At 43.6% G+C, this 25,566-nt stretch overlaps 1 protein-coding gene across 10 annotated transcripts in view; it reads right to left on the bottom strand.

The window, feature by feature from the left end:
* IDUA (iduronidase alpha-L-) overlaps positions 1–25,566 on the bottom strand; it is a 71,055-nt gene that overhangs the window by 12,897 nt on the left and 32,592 nt on the right. For all 10 annotated transcript variants that reach the window (XM_027836497.1, XM_027836494.1, XM_027836491.1 and 7 more), the window contains exons 3-6: positions 5,879–5,961; positions 5,080–5,187; positions 2,553–2,648; positions 880–1,082 (exon numbers count right to left, since the gene is read on the bottom strand). In XM_027836497.1, the coding sequence (XP_027692298.1) occupies positions 880–1,082; positions 2,553–2,648; positions 5,080–5,187; positions 5,879–5,961 (490 nt within the window). The remainder of the gene's footprint in view (positions 1–879; positions 1,083–2,552; positions 2,649–5,079; positions 5,188–5,878; positions 5,962–25,566) is intronic.

The raw sequence follows: 25,566 nt of genomic DNA, 5'->3' as shown, positions 1-25,566 counted from the left end.
TGTGTGTGTGTGTGTGTGTGTGTGTGTGTGTGTGTGTGTGTGTGTGTAAATGCTGTAATGAGCTAGTGAGCTACCTTTGAGAGGGGGCAGGGCTTGGCCACTTCCCTTCCCACTGTTTTCTTCTGGCTTGTTAAACCATTCCTCCAAAGGAGGATTGTAGAGAGTAGCTCAGAAGTAGCCATTAGACTATAAGCTCCTGGAGGGCAGGAACTTTTTATTGCATTCCTTTGAATCCCTAGCACTTAGCACAGTGTCTGCTACATAGCAGAAGATTAATAAACACTTCTTGACTTGTTCAAGTAGTAGCCCCACCCCCACAAGACTTGGGGTAGGAGGGAGTGATAGCCCTGTTCACCAGCCCACCACAACACCACCACAAATACAAAATTTACACAGTAAGGCCAAAGGAGACATTGAGGCAGTGTTATGATTAATTTGATATGAAGTCATTTTAAGCTGGCAAGATCTGGAAGGACTTCATTGAAGGGGGTCTCTTACCTGAGCTGGGCCTTGAAGAAAAGGAGTGACTTTAAAAAAATAGTGGCAGCTATTTTTTTGGCAGCTAGGAGGTGCAGTAGATAGAGCTCTGGCCTTGAAGTCAGGAGGACCTGAGTTCAAATCCGACCTCAGACACTTAACACTTACTTGCTATGTGACCCTGGGCAAGTCACTTAGCCCTGACTGCCTCACAAAGGAAATAAAAATTGAAGATGTGTGGGAGTATACAGTTTGTTCCAGTCATGGAGGACAGCATAAGCAAAGATACACTGGTGGGCAAGGATCTAATTCATACTAAGGTGTAAAAGGCTGATAGAAATCTCATGGTTTCTTTAGGTTCCCAGTTCAGAGCCCTGAGGAATCTATCTGAGACCCACTTACCTTCCTGTGTAAGGAGATATAATCCAGGCGCACACCTTTCTCACCCGTGAAAAAGTTTGTCCCATTGTAGCAGTGACTGAGTAGGTTCCAGCAAATGGGGGACTTTGGGAATGGATGGAAGGAATCACCAGGACCTCCAAACTTCAGCCCTACATTGGCTTTCCTCAGGCCTTCTGAGCAGGCATCATAATAGTTCAGGAAGCCTACATCCAAAAGCTACAGTTATTCACTGATCTACTCATTCATTTACTGCTGTTATTCACTCATTTTCAGTGATGTCTGACTCTTCATGACCCTATTTGGGATTTTCTTGGCATTTCCTTCTCCAGTTCATTTTACAAATGAGGAAACTGAGACAAACAGGATTAAGTGATTTGCCCAGAGTTATACAGCTAGCAAGTGTCTGAGGCCAGATTTGAACTCAGGAAGATGAGGCTTCCTAACTTCAGGCCTGGCACTCTATCCACTGCACTACCTAGCTGCCCAATTTATTCAGTTACTGATCATTTATTCACTCACTCACTAACATTCCCTTATTCACCTACCCATTTATTCTTTCATTAACTCATTCATTCATCCATTAATTTATTCACTTAATCATTAATCCATTTACTTACCCAATCATTTAAACACTGTGCTCAGTAAACATTGACTAGTAACAGTTTGCTCTCTATAAGCTGTTGTGGGTAAATTATTATCCTTATCCTTCAAGGAATCTTCCCTGTCCACGAAGCCTTCCCCTGGGAAGGCTCCATTCCACACTGATCTCTTCCTTCTCTGCCTTTCCATACACCTTATAGTCTGCACCATACTCTCTAGCTCCCAATCATCCACTGATCTGTACTGTTCTCTCATTGTCATTTCATGGCTGCGTGTCTTGTATCTCCCTCCCCATCCCCCCACCCCTCCACTCCCATCCTCAAGAGCAGAGACCAAAGGTAGAGAATTATGGTAAAAGAATGCTGGACTGGGAGTCATAAGACTCCCCAGCAGAGCTACTTAAACTGGGTGACTCTGGGCAAGTCACTTAACCCCTGAACCTCAAATTCTTGTTGTTGTTGTTCAGTCATGCTGACTCTTCATGACCCCATTTGGAGTTTTCTTGGCAGAGATACTGGAGTAGTTTGCCATTTCCTTCTCTAGCTCATTTTACAGATGAGGAAACTGAGGCACACAAAAGTTAAGTGACTCATTCAGGGTCACACAGCTACTATGTGTCTGAGGCACTTTATCCACTGTGTCACCTAGATGCCTCAACTTGCTCATCTGCAAAATGGGGCTAATAACCCTGCAGACCTTCACAGGCCATTGTGAGGATGTAATAATACAATGCATGTAAAAAGGCTTTGTAAGTCATTATGTCATCTCCCTCACAAAGTCTAGCAAAGAGCTGAGCATACCACAGAGTCAAGGAAGGAGAGTGAGAGACCATTCTACCTATTCTAGTCTTCTCATTTTATAGAGTAGGAAACTGAAGTCCAGAGAAGGCAAGGGGCTTGCTCAGGGCCACAAAGTGAATCAGAGGCAGAGCTCAGAATAGAACCCAAGCCTCCTGAACTGAGAACTCTACAATTAAACTCAATGCATTTGCACAAGTGGTAGGAAGGCCCGCTTCTTGTGCCCAGAGCAAGCACCTGTCTCATCCTCTGCTCTCTGAGAAAATGCTTGCATACCTTGGACCGTCATGGACACGTTGTCAAAGTCGTGATGATCTGGCTCATTCCATGTTTCAAAATTCCATCTGGAGACGTGGCTTACCCCGTACTTCTCTGCAAATGAAACCATGAGGGACGTCAAGGCTACTGTCAGCTCAGGCTTCACACAGAGGAACTGATGACGAACATTTCAGCCCACACGCTGCCATCCCCAGAGATTCTAAGTGATTCTACAACACCTCCAAATACTATGCTAACTTCACAACCGTTTTCCCTGGAGAGTGCTAGTGTGTCATTCCCCAGCTTCTGAGAGCAAGCAGATCTAAGTGAATCACCATCTGTTTGCATGTGAAAATTGAATAACTATCAAAGTAAATTTTAAATATTTATTAAATATCCCTGGAGATCCTCTACCCTGAAACTCTGGAAAACAGAACATAGGAGGTCAGAGCTGGGAAAGATCTTAGAACATAGAACATAGAATGTCAACTGAGAGACATCTTAGAACATGGAATGTCAGAACTGGGAAGGGGCCTTAGAACATGGAATGTCAGAGCTGGGGGGGATACTTAGAACATGGAATGTCAGAGCTGGGAAGGGCCTTAGAACATGGAATGTCAGAGTGGACAAGAGATCTTAAGAGACCATCTAGTCCAACCCCTTTAATTTCCAGAGGAAGAAACTAAGGCACAGAGAAGAGAATGGGCCTGAATGGAGTCACTTTGTTAGCATGAGTTCTGGGGGTACCTGAAAATAATTCTACTAACTTCTTTCAAAGAGTCCTAAGTTTTTCTCCCGACCTTCTGGGTTCAGATGGGCCTTCCCCACCCCACAGTCTGACTGTGAGATTTGGCTCTCTTGATTATCCCCAACCTTCCTCGTCTGCTGGCATTGCTAAGTTAAAATCCACAAGCAAGCTAATCCCAGCCTTAGTGCCATGACCTCCACCTTCCTACATCAGACAATGAAAGGCAGCTTCCTCCCCACCCCCCACCATTGGTACGAGAGTGGGCAAGCTGCAGGTGCAGAATCAAAGCTGCTATTGGTGCAGCACGGGAAGGGGATGGCTGTTTTTGTTTCACCTTTTTTCCTTGTTACAAGGGATGGTTCCCTGGAAAGTCTGGGGTAGTAAAAATAAAAAGCATCAATAAAATGTGAACAATCCATTCCTACTACACTTCATCCTTTTCACAGGGCTTTCCCCTCCAATATCTCACCAAGTCCCCATTATATGATCCCTATCTTTAAGGCTCTGAAAGGCTGCCATGCAGAAGGGCTTGGTTTTCATCTTCTTAGTGAGAAGAGCACACTGCCTTCAGAGTCCAAGGACCTGGGTTCAAATCCTGCCTTTGATACCTACTACCTGTGGGAGCTAGGCAAATCCCTTTAAACCTTGAGCCCCAATTTCCTCATCTCAAAAATAAGTAGGTTGGATTCAATGGCCTTTGGGGTCTGGAGCTACAATCATATATGGACTTGTTTTGCTGTGGCCTGGGAAGGCAGAACGAAGAGAATTAGGGAAAGTCACAGAGGCAGATTTAGATTCAATGGAAGAAAATGTTGCTAACAATTAGACCTCTCTACATCTTCTCTACCTCCTGGCTTCCCCAGCTTTCTCCAAGGATCAGCTAAAGTTCTTCTGCAAGAAGCCTTTCCTGATCCCCTCTCAATGCTAGGGTCTTCCTCTCAGACTATCTCCAATTTATCCTGAATATATTTTGTTTGTATATAGTTGTTTGCACATTGTTTCCCCCAATAGATAGTAAGTTCTTTGAGGGCAGGGACTGTCTTTCGCCTTTTTTTTTTTTTAACATCTCCAGGGTTTAGCACAGTGCCTGGAATATTCTAGGCAGTTAATAAATGCTAGCTGACTAAATGACGACTCGCATGTGCTACCTTTACAGATACTGAATTTTTCATCGCTTGAGGTCTCTAAGAAGAGGCTAGATGACTAGGGAAGTTTGTCAAGGGGATTCTGAATAAGTATGGGGTTGGATTAGAAGAGGAAATAACAGTGTTGGTGATGGGAGAGGGATAGAGAGGTAGGCCGATAGGGACAGGGAGAATGGGAAAGGAAAAAGAGAAATGAAAAAGGAGAAGAGAGGAATGTGTAGAGAAGGAGGGAGAGGGAAAGGGACAGGAAGAAATGGAGAGATGGGGAGAAACAAGAAGGGAAGGGGAGAGAGAGAAGAAAAAGGTGAGGAAAGGAGAGAGAAAACAGGAGAGAGAAAGGGGAAGGAAGAAGGAAGAGGCAGGAATATACATAGGATGAGAAAGAAAACAATAAAGATTGTATGGTAGGGGGTTTTGTCTGTTTTCTTTCACAACATAACTAGTAGGGAAGTATGTTTTGCATGACTCTACATGTATAACTATCAAACTGCTTATCTTCTCAATGATGGGGGAGAGGAGGGAGGGTGGGAGAGAATTTGGAAGACAAAATTGTAAAAAACAAAGCTTAAAAATAGTTTTTATATGTAATTGGGAAAAAATAAAATAGTTAAAAGATTATAAGGTACCCACACCGAGGCCTTTCAAGACTTACCAATATATCTCGTAGCCAACAGGGTGACCAGGTTCCTCCATTCATACACCTGCTTCTTGTCCTCGAAATCAGTGAAGTATCCAGATGGGCTCCCCATCAACTCAAACCCTTAAATACATGAAAATACTTTTCAGTGTCCTTAAGAAAACTTTCCTAAACGGGAACAAGTGGCCTGGTCCACTAATAGGGGGACAGACAGACTATCGGGGCCAGCGCAGGCAGGCAGTGCCCAGTAGGGTCTCAGTCTGGCTGACTTCATTCCTTGATTCATGTGAGCTCAGAAACTGGAGAGATAAGGGGAAGGAAGTAAGGGGAAGGACGACTCCTAGAATTCCTAGACTAAAAGATAGGCAAGGTTTAGGGAGGCAAACAGGAGGCAACAGGGCATTAGAGGCAGGAAGAATGGTGGAAGCAAAAGTCCAGAGATGTGGATAGAGCCTGGTATGTTCAGGGGACAATAAGGAGAGTCAGTGAGCTAGAACTGAGGATCTATGTAAGGGAAGCCATAGAAAGTAAGGTTGGAAAAGTAGGACCGAGTTAGATTGCGGAGGGCCTTGAATGTCGGAGCAAGGAGTTTGGATTTAATCTTGAAAACAAGGAGAAGGCACTGAAAGTGTCTGAGAGGTGAGTGATACCATCCCACAGAGGAAGGGAGAGAGCCAGAACTAGGCTTAGATCTCCCCTTTGTGTCCTAATTCTCTCTCTATCACTGGGACTAAAGAATTCACTAGAATTCATTAACTTCAGAATCCTTTGAGTTCACTGGAATTCCAAAAACTACAATGTTTCCTAATGTTACCTGGAATGAGTCGGTTCTCCCAGAGAAGATCCAAAAATCTATCCAGGTTGGTAAAATTGTAGCGAAGATCCCCGTCGGTGACACTGCAGAGATATTCTCAGGGTTAGAGAGGCTTAAAGAAAGAGAGATTATAGCATTTTCAGACAAATGGAATGGCATTAAATGCCAAAAGGCCTCCGCTAGGTCAGAGATGCTACTGGAAGGAGTTCTGGACTTGTGATGAGAAACAAATTGAAGTCTTCGATGGGTATTAACTGTGCGATCTTGGATAAGGCTCTTTACCTAAGCCACTCTTTCCTCATCTGGAAAACGAGGAAAATGAATGGGAAAGCATTATTGACTGATTACTATGTGAGGTATTACCTACCTCATAGGGTGATTATGGGAAAAGTGCACTGTGGACCATAAAGCCCTACAGAAATGTAAGGTAAAGGCCAGCAATAGCACTGTGTCTGACACACAGCAAAAACTTAATAAACACCTGCTTACTTAACTTGATTTATTGCTATGTGGGGTTGGATCGAATACTGGATTTGGAGTCAAAGGACTTAGGTTTGAATCCCAGGCCAGTCATTTCAGTCAGAGGGAGAAAATGGATCACAGCATTTAGAGCTAAAAGAGACCCCAGAGAGCAGCTGGTTCAACCCCACCTAGTTTTGTTTTTAAGTTTTATTGATTTTTTTCTTTGTATATAGTTATTTTCAAATATTACTACTCCCCTCCCCCATCCATAAGTCTTTCTCCTCAAACACTCCCTTCTTCCTAACTTCCCTATTACCATTGAAGGCATCACCATCTTCTCAGTCCCCCAGGCTCACGACCTAGGCATCATCCTCAACTCCTCTTCCTTATTCTCTCACCCCTCTCCATCCAATCTGTTGCCAAGAATGGCTCTTAGTCTTACGATTTGTATCAGTTCTTTATATATCTTGGATATGAAATCTTTAGTAAGGAAACTTGCTGCAAATTTTTTTTCACCCAGTTAACTCTTTCTGTTGTAACTTCATTCATTTTGTTTTTGGAGAAACTTAATAGATGTACTTCCAAAGATAATTTCATTGGAATTTGAATTTAAAATTCCCTCCACTTGGGCAGCTACTGCTGGCCAGTTTACAGAAGAGAATAGTTTAGTCAATCTTCATATAAGGTTTATATGCATGCACATTACCGACCACTGGAAGAAGTATGATATAGTGCAAAAAATGGTAGACTTAGGGTCAAGATACACATTCTAGCTGCATGACCCTGGGCAAGTCACTTCTCCCAATGGAACCTCATCTCTAAAATGAGGGGATAGGACTCTAAGGTCCCTTACTGTTCTCATGTTTCTAGTCTATGATTCTAAGTCCCCCATATCTTCCTATTCATTGCTGGTGCCAAATCATGCCAGCTGCCCTCTGGCCAGTCTCCTCATTAGAATTCAGACTCTGCCCTGGGGACCCTGGGCTTTAACAGGTGGACTTTTACCTTGCCCTGCCCAGAACCAGGCTACCATGTCACTTCTCAGACATTTCCATACCCTGACTCCATGTGTGCATCTTTCCTTCCTTCCCAGTTCTCCTTTACATGTTGTCTTCAGCCATTAGAATATAAGTTCCTGTACCACATCACAACTATTAGATTAGCTAACATGACAAAACAGGAAAATGATAAATGTTAGAGAAGATGTGAGAAAATTGGAACACTAATGCATTGTTGGTGGAGTTGTGAACTGATCCAGCCATTTTGGAGAGCAATTTAGAACTATGCCCAAAGGGCTATAAAATTGTGTATATAGAAGCAATACCACTTCTAGGTGCGTATCCCAAAGAGATCATAAAAATGGGAAACATAAGTATCTATAGCAGCTCTTTTTGTGGTAGCCAAGAAATGGAAATAGAGGGGATGTCCATCAATTGGGGAATGTCTGAACAAGTTGTGGTATGTGAATGTAATGAAATACTATTATTCCATAAAAAATGATGAGCAGGTGGATAGAGCACCGGCCCTGAAGTCAGGAGGACCTGAGCTCAAATCCAGCCTCAGATCAAACACCTGACACTTACTAGCTGTGTGACCCTGGGCAAGTCACTTAATCCCAATTGCCTAAAAAAAAAAAAAAAAATGATGAGCAGGCATAGTTCAAGAAAACCTGAACTGATGCTGAATGAAGTGAGCAGAACCAGGAGAACATTGTACACAGTAACAGCAGCATTGTGTGATGACCAACTTTGATAGACTTAGCTCTTCTCAGCAATGCAATGATCTAAGACAATTCCAAAAGACTAAAGATTGGAAAATGCTATCTCTATCCAGAGAAAGAATTATGGAGTCTGAATGAAGATCGAAGCATACTATTTTCTCTTTATTTTTTGTTTTTTTCTTTCTCGTGGTTATTCCTTTTGGTTCTGATTCTTCTTTATAACATGATTAATGTGGAAATATGTTTAATATGGTTGTACATGTATAACCTATATCAGATTCCATGCACTCTTAGGGAGGGAGGAGAGAGGGGGGGAAATTTTTAGAACTCAAAATCTTATAAAAATGAATGTTGAAAACTAAAAATAAATAAAATTTTTTAAAATCTAGGAAGCAAACAATAAATAAACAAAAATAAAGAATAACTTATATAGCTGGAGGAATATTCAGTGCTCATGACTAGGCTATGCCAACATAATAAAAATGATACTACCAAAATTAATTCATACGTTTAATGCTGTACCAATCAAATTACAAAGAAGATTCCTTACAAAACTTCATAAAATAATAATAAAATTCATTTGAAAAAAAAAAAGGAATATAAGCTCCTGAAGGGCAGGGATTATCTTGCTTGCCTGTATTTGTATATATAGTGCTTAGCACGGAGCCTGGCATATAATAAATTTTTATTCATTCCTTCATTCATTCTTTTTACCAAAAAATATTGGGAGATGTGGGCAGCTAGGTGGTACAGTGGATAGAATGTTGGGTCTGGAGTCAGGAAGTCTCATCTTCCTGAATTCAAATCCAACCTCAGATACTTACTAGTTGTGTGACCCTGGGCAAGTCACTTAATTCTATTTGCCTCAGTTTCCTCATCTGCAAAATGAGCTGGAGAAGGAAATGGCAAGCCACTCTAGTATCTTTGCCAAGAAAACCCCTAGTGGGGTCATGGAGAGTCAGACATGACAAAAACAACTGAACAAATGAAGTCAGGAAGACCTATGTTCAAATCTCTCTTAGCTGTGCGGCCCTGAGCAAATGACTTAATCACCCTGAGCCTCATTTCCTTATCCATAAAATAAAGATAAAGACTAGCTCTGAGATAAGAACTTTGCACATCTTCAAGGATCACAGAATAACCAATTTCATATTAGTACTGGCAGCAGTGACACGCTGGGAGTTTTCAGCAATGTACTAGAAACGGAGCAGAGTATGCAGGATAGATTGGAGGGGGGGAGAGGGCAAGAGGTGTTAGATAGGACATGGTCGCAATGGTCCACATGAGAGATAGCAATGGTTAATGGAGGACAGGAGAATGGAGACGAGGGATCATGTCTGCAGTAGAAGGTCAATAAAAATTTGCTGAATGAATACGAAAGCAGTTTCCACAAATTCCCTAGGATTACCAAAGGTTCTCAAAGGCTGCTGAAAATGCAATAAAACTTAACCTGCATTTGGGGTAAAAATTAAGTTCTCATTGGTCAAACTCCAAAGGTCAACACTCAGTGCTGTGCTGCCACCCATTCCCATCCCCCACCCTGCCATCTTCAGTCAGACTGGGCACCCCACCCCCCACCCCCCAGAAACATTTATCACTCCTCAGGACCCAGACTCAGAAATGAGTAACTGTATCCTATAGAAGGGTCAGGGGCCACAACTGAGAGGAACCTTAATGGGGGGTAGAACTCAGAATTCTGGTACCTGGAGCAAGTTCAGTTTGAAAAGAGTAGTCCATGGTTATACTGGCAGAGGGGATGGCCTGCCTATTATACAGTTCAGCCCTAGCCTTTGTGGCATGGCCAGTGACCAGCATTCCACAAATCAATCCTAAGAGCAGAGGGGAAAAAAGTGGGGAAAAATTGGACCCTGGGGAAGAAATGGGACTTTCAGGAGTGGTACCACATGACCTGGGGATCACAGAGGACAAAGAGAAAACAGAAGCCAGAGTGGCAGGACAGAGGACTGACTGTGTGGGAAGAAAACACACCCCTTTATATCGGTGTTCTGGGACAAAGCCCTACTCACTCTCCCTTAGTTACAATCCTCCTTAGAAGCCAATTAATCCAACCCTCTCATTTTATGAACAAGAAAATTGAAGCCCAGCCACGGAAGAAACTGTTCCCAAGTCACACAGCAAATTACTTCCAAAGTAAGAAAAGAACTCACATTTCCTACTTCTCAAATATTTTTCCTTCTTGGCATGAAAGCACAAAACTAAGAATACATAGTAGGAAAGTCTACTTAAGCTTAATTTAAGGAGGACATTTCTCACAATCAGTTGTTCTAGAATGCAATGGATTATCTCATGAGGGAGTGAGCTCTGTGACAACGATATTTATTCTAGCTAACATCCTGATAGTGCTTTAAGGTTTGCCAAGTACTTCACAAGCATAATCTCATTTGATAATGGCTTTCTTGCTATTATTCACACAGGAGACGCCATCTCCAGTTGCCGTGCCTTTGTCCTGACCACCTTCAGCACTTCAGAAGAGTTCCCCTTCCTGATAGGGAAGAGATGGCCTCACAGTAGGTCAGGAAGCTGAGGCTTATGGAGGTTATTAAGTGACTTGCCCAAGGTCATATCATTTGTCAGGTTCAGTGATGGGATCTGAACCCAGCTCTGTGGACTCCAGGTCACTGGGTCTTTAAAAGACCAAGTGGGATGACCAACTCTCTGCTTGTAATCCTAGAACAGAAACCAGCAGATTCACAGAACACAAAAACCTCATTCATCCTTTCTCGGTCTGGGGGGAACCTTAGAGACCATTTAGTCCAACCTCCTTATTTTAGAGAGGAAGAATATGTGTGTACATGTGTTTATATGTGTGTGTGTACATGCCTATGTGTGTATCGTATATACATGTATGTGTGGATATGTGTGTCTGTGTATATACATGCATATGTGCAGATTTGCGTATATGTGAATAATATATGTATGTACATGTATATCTCATATATGTCTGTTTTTATTTGTGCCCATATATCTATGTATATGCATGTATTTCTGTGTTTATAGGTCTGTTTGTCTATGTGTCTGTGTATGCATACGCATATATGGGTCTATGTACATGTGTACATATAAAAATGTAAGTGCATATATGTCTATGTGTGCATATATTACATATACATAAGTATGTGTGTATATTTGTGTTTATGTGTGTCTATGCGTACATCTGTCCATATATGTATGTGTGTATGCATATATGTATGTAAGCGTATGTATGTCAATATGTATGTGTGTATATGTTGATGTATGAGTATGTGTATGTATATGTTTGTGTTTATATGCCTCTGCGTACATGTGCACGTATACAGGTGTGGTATGGTGTGTGTACATGTAGATAGATAGATAGATAGATAGATAGATAGATAGATAGATAGATAGATAGACAGATAGATATACATGTCTCTGTGTATGCACATATGTGTATACGACAAATAGCTGAGACAGGATTGAAAATGCCAGGTCCTCCTACCCAAGATCTACACATACCATGCAGTCCCGCCCCCACCCCCGCTGCCTTTACTGGGGGAGGGGAGGAGGGAGGCTTCCTTCATCCGCCTCAGACAGAGTCTGGGATAGCCTGATGCTTCTGGGGGCCCCTCCTGCATACTAATGAAGAGCCTATTCTCCTGTCTGTTTCTGTGAGTGTCTCCCAGCCTAGGCAGCTTGCTGAAGACCAAGCGTGGGAGGGAGAGCGTGTGCCTGTGTGCACAGGGCCTGCGCAGGCGTGTGGGTGAGAAAGATGGAGAGGGAGAGCCAGACCCAGGACCATTGGCCCCCTGAGCAGAGGTGAGTTTTGTCATCTAGCTGCACAGTCCTTTGTTGGTGGTGTTATTTTAACCAGTCGGGCTAGGCCATGATGCCTCTGTGCTGGGGCCGTCTTTCACCGGCAACGGAAAAGGCAATTTCCCTTTTCCACAAGGTTGAGTGGAATGATTCATCTGCTCCTCTCAGCCCCACCTGCTACTCTTTCTTTGGGGGAGGCAGGTCAAATCCAGGTATTTTAGCACCATAATGAGGACCTTGAGCAGGGAATGTACATGTTCATCCCCTGAAAATCCCCTCTTGGATCCTGAGCAAAAGATGTTTGGCCAATATCAGGAACTATTCTTCCTTTACAGCCACCGAGGGACACTGAGGAAGGACAGAGTGGAAGGAGTTCTCTACCACCTGGACAAACAGCTCAATTGTCTCTCCACGGGGCACAGCTTTCCAGGCAATGAACTGAACGTGGCGACAGTTCCCAAGCTAGAGGCTGGCCCTACCAGACCCTGGGCAAACAGCTCTGGCTCCCAGGAGATTTCCCCATTGCTGAGCTGTGGAAGAGCCTAGAGGCTGTTTTTACTTTGTGTTCTGGACAGAATTCTTCTTCCACACATCCATTGCCCTAAATCCTCCCAGTGTGCCATAACCCCATCCTCACCATATTCACCTGGGTTAGCTTTTTATGAAGGGCAAGAGTGACAATCCCAATTTTTTGTCCTCTCTTTGCTACCTCGCCGAATAGAAACTGCATCCATTCTCTAGAAAAGGGGAAAGCTGGTACAGAAATACAGGCATTTCAGAGACTGGAGTTAAAGCACACTTCTAAAGAGAATACACCAAATCAATTCAAGTGGAAGAGATTTACTGAGCCCAACTCTATTGAACCAAAGGACTCTGGGTGGACACCAGAGTTGCCTCCGTCTTCCCGTCAAACAAGTGCTAAAAGGTAGGGGAGGATTTAGATGCCCCAGTTTCCAGATACCTTCCTTCCTCTTCAAAGCTCCTGGGTCAAAAGGCCACCAGTCATTGCTTTTACTTGGTAAAGTCTAACTTTCCTCTCATACTCTGATTACTGACTTTTTACACACACACAAAACACATACACATATACCACCACCACAGAGGGACCTCAGGAAGACCCCTTTTATACTGAAGGGTAAAGGGACATTTCTCTATATCAGCATCTCAAAACTTGACATTGGCCACGGAGACACTATTTAGATGAAATAAACGTGGCTGCTCATGGTCTGGGCTCTGTTGATCCAATACTCTCTCTACATCTGAGCTGAGTAGTAAACTACCACCAGTAATAACTGGATCCATTAGAATTACGAAGGTGGTGAGGGTCTTCTCAGCTGGTGAAGCGAATCACAGCCCATGCTGACAACTAACAAGCTCCAGCCTTCAGCAAAGCAGTAAATTTGATGAAATCTGGGTTTTGGTATGTACAATCTCCTTCCCTCCTCCCCTCCAGTTTCCATTCCCAGGGAATCATGTTCACAATTATCTGTAATTAAACTCTACCCCCAAGGCCTTAGCAATTGATAATGGCTCTAAGTCTTGCCCCTTGCAGTGTGAATAGAAGGGAAGAGATGGAGGTAGGAGAGATATGGAGGTGGAAGCTATAAGACTTGGCAACTAATTAGAAGTTGGAGGACTAGGGAGAGAGAAGAGTCAATGTCTGAGGCTTGGAGTCTGGGTCTGTAACACCTCCAAGGTCCAAAGGACCCACACCAGAGTTTCAGGAACTGGGGCAGGCTAACAGGGGACAGATTTGGAGAACTGGATGACCTTCTCAGTATCCCTCAAATCATAGTATTTGGTAGCTGCTGAACTATGCCAATCCTCAAGGTTATCAGAGCGTTGGATATACTGACATAGACTCCAGACCTTTTCTCCAAGGAGAGGCACAGGAAAAAGGGTGGTTGTAACAAAACCATTTACAGAATTGCAATATTATAGAATTTAGAGCTAAGAAGAGCTTCTTAGATACCACCTAATCTACCCCCCTCTCTCTGCAGAGGCCCAGAGAAGGGAAAAAGCTTGCCAAGGGTCACACAATGAGGTTAGTGGCACAGCAGTTTCTAGAACTCAAGTCTCCCACATCCAATCTAATGCTCTTTCCAATATTACTACAAAGTGACTGAATTTGGAGACTGGATCCAGGTGAAGGCAAAGGTCAGGTCAGAATGCTCTTGCTTTGGGGTGAAGCTTGGTACAATGTTTATGGAGCACCAAGCAGATATGTGTAATATGAGATTGAAAAAAAAAATGAGTTATCATCAATAAATTATTATCTATAAAAATAACTTCTAAAAACAAGTTTTAAAATAGAGTGATCGATAAGTGTAACTGATTAGATACACAGCAAGTAAAGATCGAATGTATAGGAGAACAAAGCTAGAATTTCTGATTGATCGAAAATTGGTAATGTTTCAATGTTAATATGGGCTTTGGATAAATAAAGCAGTCAAATGGCTTTCATCTCCATCACTCTAATGAAACTGTTCTCTCAAAGCTAGGCCTCCTCCTGGCCATTAAATCCAGTGGCATCTTTTCTGTTCTCATCCCACTTGATCATCCCTTCCTTCGAGATACTCCCTCCTTCCTTGGCTTTTGTAACATGATTCCCTCCTGCTTCTCCTCCTACCTTTTTGACTGCTTCTTTGACTTTTGCTCCTCCTTTTTCTACTCCTCCTCCTCCTCTTCCTCTTCTTCATCCTTCTCCTTCTCCTCCCTCTTCTTCCTCCTCCTCCCCTTCCTCAAACACGGATGGCTCCCAAGCTTCAGTCCTAAGCCTTCCCATCTCTTTATATTCTCTACCTTGGTGACATTATCCACTCCCATGGTTTCCATTATCACCTCCCTACAGTTGACTCCCAAATAGAGTTAATGTGTTACAATGGATTTGGAGGACTACAATTAAATCTTGGCTCTGCCACTGACCGCCCCTGTGACCTTGAGTAAGGCCCTCAACTTCTCTGGGTCTCAGTTTTCTCAACTATAAAATGAGAGCAATGGACTAGATAACCTTGAAGGTCCCTTTCATCTCCAAATTTAGGATCCTATGATCTTGCATCTTCAGTCCCATCGTATCCCCACCATTTCATGCCCACGTTTCCAAGAATTTGGATTATTCTTCCAGAACTTCAAATCCAACACCTCAAGAACTAAACTGCCTCTCCCCCAATTTCCCTATGTCTGACAGGCATCAGCCACTGAGTTCCAAGGGACCCAGACTCCAAGCCTCAGACATTGACTCTTCTCTCTCCCTAGTCCTCCAACTTCTAATTAGTTGCCAAGTCTTATAGCTTCCACCTCCAAATCTCTCCTACCTCCATCTCTTCCCTTCTATTCACACTGCCACCAGCAGAGAAGAGGCTGTCCTCTCCTCTCATTTAGGTGACCGTAATGATCTCCTTTTCAACTGGTCTCCCTCTCTCCAGTTTAGCCCCTCTCCAACTCATTCACTTTGCCTGAATAGCCTTTCCATCAGGCTGTTGTTCTTTTCTACCAGGGAAAAGTGCAGTAGACTCTGATTCCAGCATTCAAGACCCCCCCAATCCATGGATAGTTTTGACAATAATCTACCTTTATCTTGTCGAACTATTTTGGAGATACCCTGTTTCCCAGAGCTAAGGCCCAGTAAGCAGGCTATGTCCTGGGCTTGGCATAAGACTAATCCTTTTATGTGATATGAACCTCTGGTAAAGTATATTGCTTGGACCAGCACCAGGTGTTCACTGAGGGATTTAGCTTTCCCTATTTCCCAGGGCCATCCACCATATATTCACAGTCCGTCTTCCTTGTCACTGACAGGTACTACGCTCCTATTCCCATCACAGAACTCTGATTCTACACCCTGCAGGGTGGGCATAACCCCCAAGACTTGAGACAATACTGTTCCCCCAGGGCTCGTGGGAACGATAACTCAAGACCTAGCAATGATTATGTCATTGTCCAGCCCAGGATGTATATAAGACCTGCCTTTAGTCCAGCATGTCAAGCCCTGCTTCTTAGGAGGCGGGGCTTCTGTATGCATACATCATTTTCCTCACTCTGAAATTAATTAAACTTCTGTTTTGAGTGCTGACTCTCCTGTCTCTAGAGTGTTCTGTTTGTTTGACTCTGGCCACTCATAGGTTAGAGGATGGTTCCATCCAGTTGACAGTATTTTTTTTTTTCTTTTTTGGTGAGGTAATCGGGGTGAAGTGACTTGCCCAGGGTCACACTGCTAGTAAGTGTCATGTGTCTGAGACTGTATTTGAACTCACGTCCTCCTGACTCCAAGGCCACAGCTCTATCCACTCCACCACAGTTGACAGTCTTAAACCACTCCCTCTCACGTACTTATTTTTTAATTAATTTTTTTTCTTAAACAAAGATCCTCTTCTCTGTCACAATTCCTCCTTACCATGAAAAAGCGTGAAAAATATTAAGCACATGTACTTTAAAACTGTTAAAAACAAACAAGTACTTTATATCCCACTCAAACTGGACTACTCTTCACCATCCCTGGTTCTCATCCTGCCTTACCCTATTTTTCCTTTACTTTTCTTCAAGGTCACACTTAGGCCCGTTTAGATACAGCCTCTTCGTGAAACTCAACTTTCAGTAGAATGCAAACACCTTAGGGACAGGGATTGATTCATCTTTTTCTTCCTTCCTTCCTATCTTCCCTCCATCCTTCCTTTCTTTCTTCTTTCCTTTCCCCTTCCTTCCTTCCTTCCTTTTCTGTATTCCTACTATCTAGCAGGATTTAATCAACATTTGTTGAATTCTCTGAACCATACTCCTTTCTTCCCCATCAGCCTCCCCCTACCTAATCCTTCCTTGGTAAAAGTGATCTTTCCTTCTTCGTTTTTCTCTTAGTACTTTGCCTGAATCTTTCTTTGGCACTAAACTCACTGTCCCCTTCATTGATGCCATTTGCATACACAACTTATCCTCCTAATATATTGTAATTTCTTGGGTTTCAGATCTATGAGTTCTCTTGCCTCTCCAAGACAGAGCACAGCACCCTGCACACAGTAGAAACATCCTAAGTGTCTGATAAATGAAGAAATGCAGAGAGTCAATATTGTTCTAGGACGAGAGATTTTTTTTTTTTTAGGCAATCGGGGTTAAATGACTTGCCCAGGGTCACACAGCTAATAAGTGTCTGAGGCTGGATTTCAACTCAGGTCCTCCTGATTCCAGGGCTAGTGTTCTATCCACTGCAACACCTAGCTGCCCCAGGACAAGGGATTCTTAACCTCTTTTGCATCATGGACCCCTCTGGCAGGTTGGTAAAGCCTATGCAGCCCTTCTCAGAATAAGGCTTTTAAATACATAACATAAAATACAAAGGATTACAAAGGAAACCAATTATATTGAAATAGTTATCAAGATATACACACATATGTATATAGGTATGTATGTGTATGTATATACATCTATGTGTGTGTGTGTGTGTGTGTGTGTGTGTGTGTGTGTATAGATGTATATAGATGTGTGTGTATTTTAAGGTCATGGACTCCAGCTGAAGAACCTCTCTACTAAAGGGAATGAATAGCAGGAAAGTGCTTTGCAAAATGCTACATAAATTTGAGCTAATTTAATATCATCATCATCATAATCATGGCAGATTGACATACTGCGTACAGAGTTGGCCTTGAAATCTGCAAGATCTCGGTTCAAGGTCCACCTCAGACACATACTGACTGTGTGACCCTGGGCAAGTCACTTAACTTCTAGATGCCCCCAGGCTACTCTCTAAGACAATAAATTGCAGAGAAAACGCCCACCTGAACTAGTAGAAGGACTTCCCTAGAACAATGAAATCCCAGGTCCAGTCACTATCCTTATCATTATAATCATCTTACTCTCTTCATCTTTTTCAATGAGGTTCAGATAAAAACAGCATTGTTTTTTAAAACATTTTTTTAAAATTTTATTTTCAAGTCCTTATTTTCTCTTTCCCTCTTTCCCCCCTCCCATCCCTACATTTAAGAAGGCAAGAAAAACAAAACTAGTTACAAACATGCATCATAAAAAAACAAAACAGGGGCAGCTAGATGGCGCAGTGGATATACCACCGGCCCTGAAGTCAGGAGGACCTGAGTTCAAATCCGGCCTCAGACCAAACACTTGACACGTACTAGCTGTGTGACCTTGGGCAAGTCACTTAACCCCAACAGCCTCACTAAAAAATAAAAAAAATTAAAAATTAAAAAAAAAAACAAAACAAATAAAAATAACTTTCATTGGCCACATACCAAAAAACCCAAGATCTTTATCTGCATTCTGAGTCATCTATAAGAGGGTGGGTAATAGATTTCATTATGAGTTCATTATGTGGTTGGTCATTGCATTGAGCAGAGTTTCTAAATCTTTCCAAGTTGTTTGTCTTTACAATGTTGTAAAATAGTATTATTATTATTAACTTGTCCACTAGCATCCCCCTCCAATGCCTAATCGCAGCCTAATAATATAGTAGATAGCATTTATATAACATTTTAAGGTTTACAAAACACTTTGCAAATATTATCCCATTTTATATTCACAACAAGCATGAGAGGTATGTGCCATCATTGCTCCTGTTTTCCAGACGATTAAACTGAGGTGCATGAAAGTTGTGACTAAAGCAGGGTCACACAGGGCTGCTAAGCGTCTGAGGCTGGATTTGCTTTGGCTGCAGGTTCAGGGGCCTACCCACTGCACCACCAGCTGCCTCTAAGATTCCTATATTCAATGCCTAGTTACCAGAACTTTGTCAGTGGAGCTCAGGCCTTGAGAGGTCCTACACCAAGCCAGCCAGGATCCCAGATTTAGAGCTGAGAGAGAATTTAGGGATCATCTGGTCCAAACCCATTACCTTACAGGTAAGGAAGTGGATATTCAGAGAGAAGTAACTTTCTCAAGGTCACACAGGTAGTAACATGGCCAGCACTTGAACCCAGGACCGCTGACTCCAAACCCAGTTCTCTTTCTACTAAGGCATACTACCTCTGAGTATGTATGTTGTCCAACTATGTTGTTGTATAAGGACCTCAGTTAAGAAAGGCTCCTCAGGGGTAGCTACGTGGCACAGTGGATAGAGCACTGGCGCTGAAGTCAGGAGGACCTGAGTTCAAATCCAGCCTCAGACCAAACACTTGACACTTACTAGCCGTGTGACCCTGGGCAAGTCACTTAACCCCAATGGCCTAAAAAAAGATTTTTTTTAAAAAAAAGGTTTCTTTCTAGGTAAGTCACAAATTTTCCAGCCACAGCTACTCACAAATATCCTCTACCAAGTCACAGAGGGGTTGGATCTGAGCTTGGCTGGGGGCAGGGGAGGAGAATTGGGGGGTAGAAGATACCTGCACAAAGGAAATCACTGACCACTGAAGGACAGAAACATTGTTCGTAGGATCGTAGGATCAGAGATTTAGAAGGAACCTAAATCAGAGATTTGGAAGAGACCTTAACGACTATTGAGATGAAGAAATTGAGGGACAGAGAGGTCAAATGATTAGCCAAGGTCACATAGCAATTAAGTGTCTAAGGTGGAATTTGAACTCAGATCTTCCCGACTTCAAATCCAGTGTCCTATAGACTACTGCCTCAGTATTCATCCAAGAAACACTCAGAGCAGTCAGTCTGTTGATAAGCATTTATTAAGCACCTACTACGTGCCAGGCACTCTTTTAAGTACTAGGGATACAAAGAAAGACAAAAGACAGTGTGCCCTCAAGGAGCTCATGGTCTAATGGGGAAGACAACATGCAGACAACCATGACGAACAAAATACAGACAGGACATCTCACAGGGAAGGTGCTAGCGTTAACGGTATCATAATGGGATTGTTGCAGAAGGTGGGACTTTAGCTGAGGCTTGTCAGAAGCCAGGAGATGGTGATGAAGAGGAAGAGCACTGCAAGCATGGGGGGCCAGCCAGAGAAAATGCCCAGGATCCGGGGGATGGAGTGTCTTGTTCAAGGCACAGCCAGGAGGCCGGTGTCACTGCAGCACAGAGAACGTGGAGGGGCTGGGAGGAGTAGGAGCCTTCAGCTCAGATGCAGGTTTGTCTGGACAAGAGGCTCTGTCAGTCCCTGGCTCCTGCGTAAGCCATGAGTCTGGTGAGGAAATGGATCACCAGCAAGGACAAAGGAGTCAAAGGAATATGAGAGAGGTCAAAGGCCATTCCCAGGAGGGTGACCCTCACATGACAAGGTTCCCTTATAGTACAAGGAGACCTCGGTTCATGCAAACTCAATTGATGAAACAGAAGATAAATCAGAAATCAGACGTGTTTCTAAAATAGAATGGGCTGGGATTGGGGTGGGTGAGGAGGGACTGATGAGTTCCCTTCCCCTGGAAGGGGTCAAGCGGAGGGCTGGAGGACCATGGGCCAGGAGACTGTCGAAGGGATCCACAATGGGGGTAAGGAGGCACTTCCAGCCCTGCTATTGCTTCCCTTTGGGTTTTTCTTTCTTTCATTCATAAAACAAGGGGCTCAATGTCCTCTGCCATGACCCTGTATGTCTACGCTTTCAGACACGTGACTACAGAATATCAGGGTAAGAGGAGACTTTAGGGATTATCTAGCCTAATGCCTTTATTACACCCATGAGGAAAACCGAGGTCTGGAGACGGGAAGGCATCTGCCCGAGGCCACAAAGGGAGTTTGTAGAAGAGCTGGTCCTTGGACCCTGATGGTTCTTTCTCCCGCCCATAGCTTCTCAAAGGGCCGGTTGATTTTATAGGCCTCACCAAAGGCCATCCCAGAGGTTTAAGGCACAGCTACCACCAATTAAGCTTTTCGGTGACTTAGCCCACCCTTTACATGGCAGAGAAAAGGAACGGGTGAAGGTGCCTGCTGGCACCCTAAACTCCACTTCAATCTAATAGGTGAATGAGGTCAGATAAGAGCGGCTTTATTGACTCATACAGTAGCTCTGGGCCTGGAGCCAGAATGTGCTCTCCCAGGCAGGTGAGGAAATGTCTGTGGTCAATAAGGATGCCTCCACAGAGACAAAAGTGCATTATCTATGACAGCCCAGGGCTGTTGACCAGACAGTGAAGGATTTGGGTTTGACCAAATCCCCACCTCCTCTCCCAGACAGACTTAACTCCCCACGATAGAAAACACAACCTAGGAACAACAATTGAAAACATCTAACTTAATTGACAACCAACTGGGATTTACTGAGTCCCCTACTTCCCCCATGCCCCCAAACCCTGTGTGTCCAACCCTGTGATACCGGATGCTTGTTATAGGAAAGGTCCTGCCTCCAGGGGGCTCACAGTCTTGAGGGACAGGGAAAGCGCAGATCAAGGTCCTACCTTCATGGAGCTCACAGTCTGGGGAAGATAGAGAAGGAACAAGCCCAGTCTGTGCCCCGAGAGAGCTCACAGTCTAAGAAGGGGGTTCCAGAGGGAAAGAAAGGACTCGTCATACCTGGAACAATTTAAGAGCAGCAGACATTAAGACTGAGTGGTTCAATAGGAGACACAGAGGCAGGGAAGGTTTTCTAGACATGTCGTTGGGACTTGGACTTAATAGGTAAATTCTCAGTACACGGAAAGGACAGTTAATTGAGAGTCAAGAGGACCAATTCAAACCCCAGCTTTGCTACTGACTACCCATGTGACCTTGAGTCAGCTTTTCTCTCTCCACGGGTCTCAGTCTTCTCATCAGTAAAATAAGGAGTTAGCACTAGATGTTTCTAGATCTAGAGCTCGTGATTTGGATGGGGGGGTGGGGAGGGATCTGGTGATTGCAGCTTAAGCACAAGAAGGAATAAGCCAGGAGATGAGCCTGGCAGTGAGAGGAGGTGTGCTGAGTGAATGAGTAAAAACACATTTATTAAGTACTTACTTTGCCTGGGAATATAGTAGGTGGTTAATAAATGCTTGCTGACTTACCAAATATTGCACGGAGTGGCTGGGGATATAGTTACAAAAAACAAAGATAGTCCCTTGCCTTCAGGGAGCTTACACTCTAAAGAAGACACAATGCAAGGGGGAGAGGTGAAAGTTACAAGAATGGGGGGTGCTGCTTCCTGGGAGTGGATTGATGCCCGCCCCTCCCCCTCCAGCCTCAGAACAATGGCAGAACGTTCTTGAGGAGATGAATGTGAATGAATCAAAGCTGGGGTTTTCCCAGAAATTGTGGTCCAGGAGAGGCAGGCATCAAGGAGGGGCGGGAGAGAGGGACAGAGGCCATGGCTGGAACTCAAATGCACACAAAGTCATGAAATGTAAGTAAGGAGGGTGTATGGAAGGAAGGGCTGGGCAAAGGCGGGTAGGATTCGTTACAAAAGTTTCCTTAGAGGAAGAATTTTTTAAAATGTGGATGTTGAAAGAAGGCCAATTGATTGGCAGAGAGAACAGAGGGCATTCCCAACAGAGGAAATGGCTTGAGCAAAGGTCATGGGTTGGTAGGAGTCCATGGGATAATGACTTCTGTTCTAGAACACAGTGGGTTCAATAGGACCAAAACAGGGTGCTTGTGGGTCTAACACCTGACAACGAACTAAGAGACCAGGGTCCTGGTTCTAGTTCTGCCATTGACTCACTCTGTCATCTTAAGCAATCCCTGCCCCCTCTTTTTGGGGCCTCACTTTCCCCATTTTTTCAATAAAAGGGTTGGATTAGCTAGTCTCTTAGGGCCCTTTCAGTTCTGACATCTAATGACTTTTTATAATTCTAAGTAATAAAAGGGAAGACTGGAAGTGTGTTGATGGTAGTGCCTTGGGTACCCAGCTTCTGAGTTTCTGAGTCACATCCATCTTGAAAAAGGAAGATAACTCTGGCAGGGTGTGAAGGATAGATTGGAGGGTAAAGTGCCTGGAAGGATGGGAGACCACTTTAGTAGGGCTGTGAAAGGGTCCAGCCTGGGGGAATGCCAGCTCAATTGTCTATCCAGGAGACCCCGTTGTCAAGTCCAAATCTCCTGTTTTGGAGATATTTACTCACTACACACTGGCACTTCACTAGGAGACATTTCTGCAGTTGTTTACTAAACATTATAGGTGGTCAAGGTCCTATGCTGGGCCTCCTGGGGAGCTAAATGGGATGGATACTGACCACATGGCTCTTCCTACTCTTCCTCCCTGATCACCCCTCTCCCCCTTCCCCACTCAGTCCACATGGGCTGGTGTAGACAAAACCTTTTGTCCACACCTGACATGGTGGAGACTTTTTTAGAAGGAACTTGCTCCAACTAACTAAAGCAGGAAAGCTCCCAAATCATTTAAAAATAAGGAATAGAAGGGCTAATTCTGCCTTTGGTATTTATTAGCTGTGTGACCCTGTTCCAAATGAATGAGAAGGCAATATAGTGCAAGGAGTGGAATGACTGCTGGGTTGGCAGTCAACACAATATGAGTTTGAATCCCGACTCTGCTACTTGCTATCTGTGTGACAGTTACCCTTTTTGGGCCTCCATTTCCTCATCTGTAAACTGAGCTAGACCTCAGAGGTCCCTTCCAACTCCAGATCCATGATCCAATAGGTCACAACCTCTCTCATCTTGTTTCCTCATCTGTAAAATGGGGATAATAAGACCCACAGTACCTACTTCATAAGAGTTGCTGTGATAATGCAGTGAGATAACACACTTGAAGGATAACAAAGAAATGTCATGCATTATATCACTACTCTTCCAGGAAAAAGACTAGAAAGCTGGAACTAATCCAGGGGAGAACAACCACAGCATTGGAGAAAAAGGTCTAGATTTGGAATCAGAAGACCTGAGCCATGGAACCTTTAGTAACAACAGCAACAACAACTGTTCCTCCAGTTTCTCTTGTACTGCAAGGTTTACAAAATATTTTCCTCACAACTCTAAAGTAATGAGTGCAAGGAGCATTATACCCATTTTACAGAGGAGGAAACTGAAATTAAGTAATTTGCCCAAGGTCACACAGAAAGCAAGTGTTAGAATTCATAGGATCATAGATTTAGGGCTAGACTGACCCTTGGAGGTCATCAAACCCAGCTAACCGTTACTTTATGGATGAAGAAGATGAGGCCCAGAGAGAATCAGGGGACTTGCCTAGAGTCAGACTAGGTAAGTAAATGTCTTAAGTGGGATTTGAACCCAGCCTTCCTGATTCCAATTCTAGTACTCTATCTACTACATCAAGCTGCCACCCCAGTCTTCGGACTCCAAGGCCAGGCTATGTTGGAGGAAAATTCATCTGGCCAGGGTATGAACAATGAGACAGTAAGACAAAAGAAGAGCCTAGAACCTGTTGTTAATCTATCTCTAGAGAAGGTCTCTGTTTCCACGAAGAATGGGGACAGAAACTGGTTCTTTGAAGTTCCAGTTTCTGGTGGTTGACATGAGGAAGTTAGATTCCTCTCTGTCTGCCTAGGCCATGGTCTCTCTCTGTGCTAAGTTGGCCAAGCAGTTCCAGGTGGGTGAGCAGAGAGCTCAACATAGCCATAACTCCCCATGAAGGTGTGAGGGTTAAGGCTCTGGATTCCCAGGAATCGTTAACTTCCACTCAATAACCTTAACCTTTTCTGAGCAAACTGAACCATGGGCAATAAGGAAAGGCCCGGAAAGGTCAGACATTAAAGGCAGCACGTTGGGCTGTTTGCTGCCTGGGATTTTTATAATTCAGTAGTACGATCTTCCCAAGACATTCTTCTGCCATTTTTCACAGAATTAGAATTTATGGAATCACAGATTTTGAGTCATCAAGTCAACAAGCACTTATTTGGTGCTGGAAGACAGTACCTGCCCACAAGGGGCTTCCATTAGAACAGGAGAAGACAACACAGAATGGGGGGTGACGGTGGGGCAGATGAAAGAAGAGGGAGATGTACCCGAGTAGGGGCATTGTGGAAAAAGAAACCCAGAGAGTCAAGGACAGAACCTAGAGAGAAATGAAGGAGGGAATATGGCTGGCTTGGGCACATTCCTTTGGAGGTTCCCCAAGGAACTGACCAATCAGGGGAAGGTACTTGTAGGGCCAGCATGATCTTCCTCGGTGAGAAGGAGTAAACATCAGGAAATAGACCCTTAAATCAATGTAATTTAGGACATGAAAATAATATAAGAAACAATTAAGACAAATTCGGTTAATTTGTTACTACAGGGGATACACACAGGGGATGCATGTATTTTTGTATTCTGGACTCTTGACCGGCTGGTGAAGCCAATACATTACTTTTCTGAATAAGGCTTTTATTTATTTATTTATTTGACCTTTTTTTTTTCTTTTTGTGAGGCAATTGGGGTTAAGTGACTTGTCTAGGGTCACACAGCTAGTAAGAGTCAAGTGTCTGAAGTCGGATTTGAACTCAGGTCCTCCTGACTCCAAGGCCAGAGCTCTATCCACTGTGCCACCTAGCTGTCCCTGAATAAGGTTTTTAAACGACTGAAAGAAGTGCCGAATTTCAGTTAGAGGTAAATGAAAATAAAGAGTTAATTTTTCTTCCCATCCAACTTCACAGATCCCCTGACATCTCTCCACAGGCAGAAAGGTGTAAGGAAAAGACAACAACTAGATTGGGAATCAGAAAGGGTCCATGAGCTCCAGATTAAGACCTTTTGCTATTGTGGCTCACAGATGGGTGTTATTAATTATTCACCTCTGGTGACTTCCTATTTTAATTAATTTTTCTTCCTAATTATGTACTAATTGTTCATTTGTTTTTTACCCTCTAAACATAGGTGCCCTGGGCCCAAGCCCTAGTTAACTAGCTCTGCCTAAGGTCACAATGGGGGGAAGAAACCGGTGTCCTAGCCCCCAGTG

This window comes from Vombatus ursinus, unplaced genomic scaffold (genome assembly GCF_900497805.2).
Source record: "Vombatus ursinus unplaced genomic scaffold, bare-nosed wombat genome assembly UNPS02014818.1, whole genome shotgun sequence".
Classification (NCBI taxonomy): domain Eukaryota; kingdom Metazoa; phylum Chordata; class Mammalia; order Diprotodontia; family Vombatidae; genus Vombatus; species Vombatus ursinus.
The sequence above is the reverse complement of the archived record's forward strand: the minus strand, read 5'-3'. Positions and strand labels throughout refer to the sequence as shown.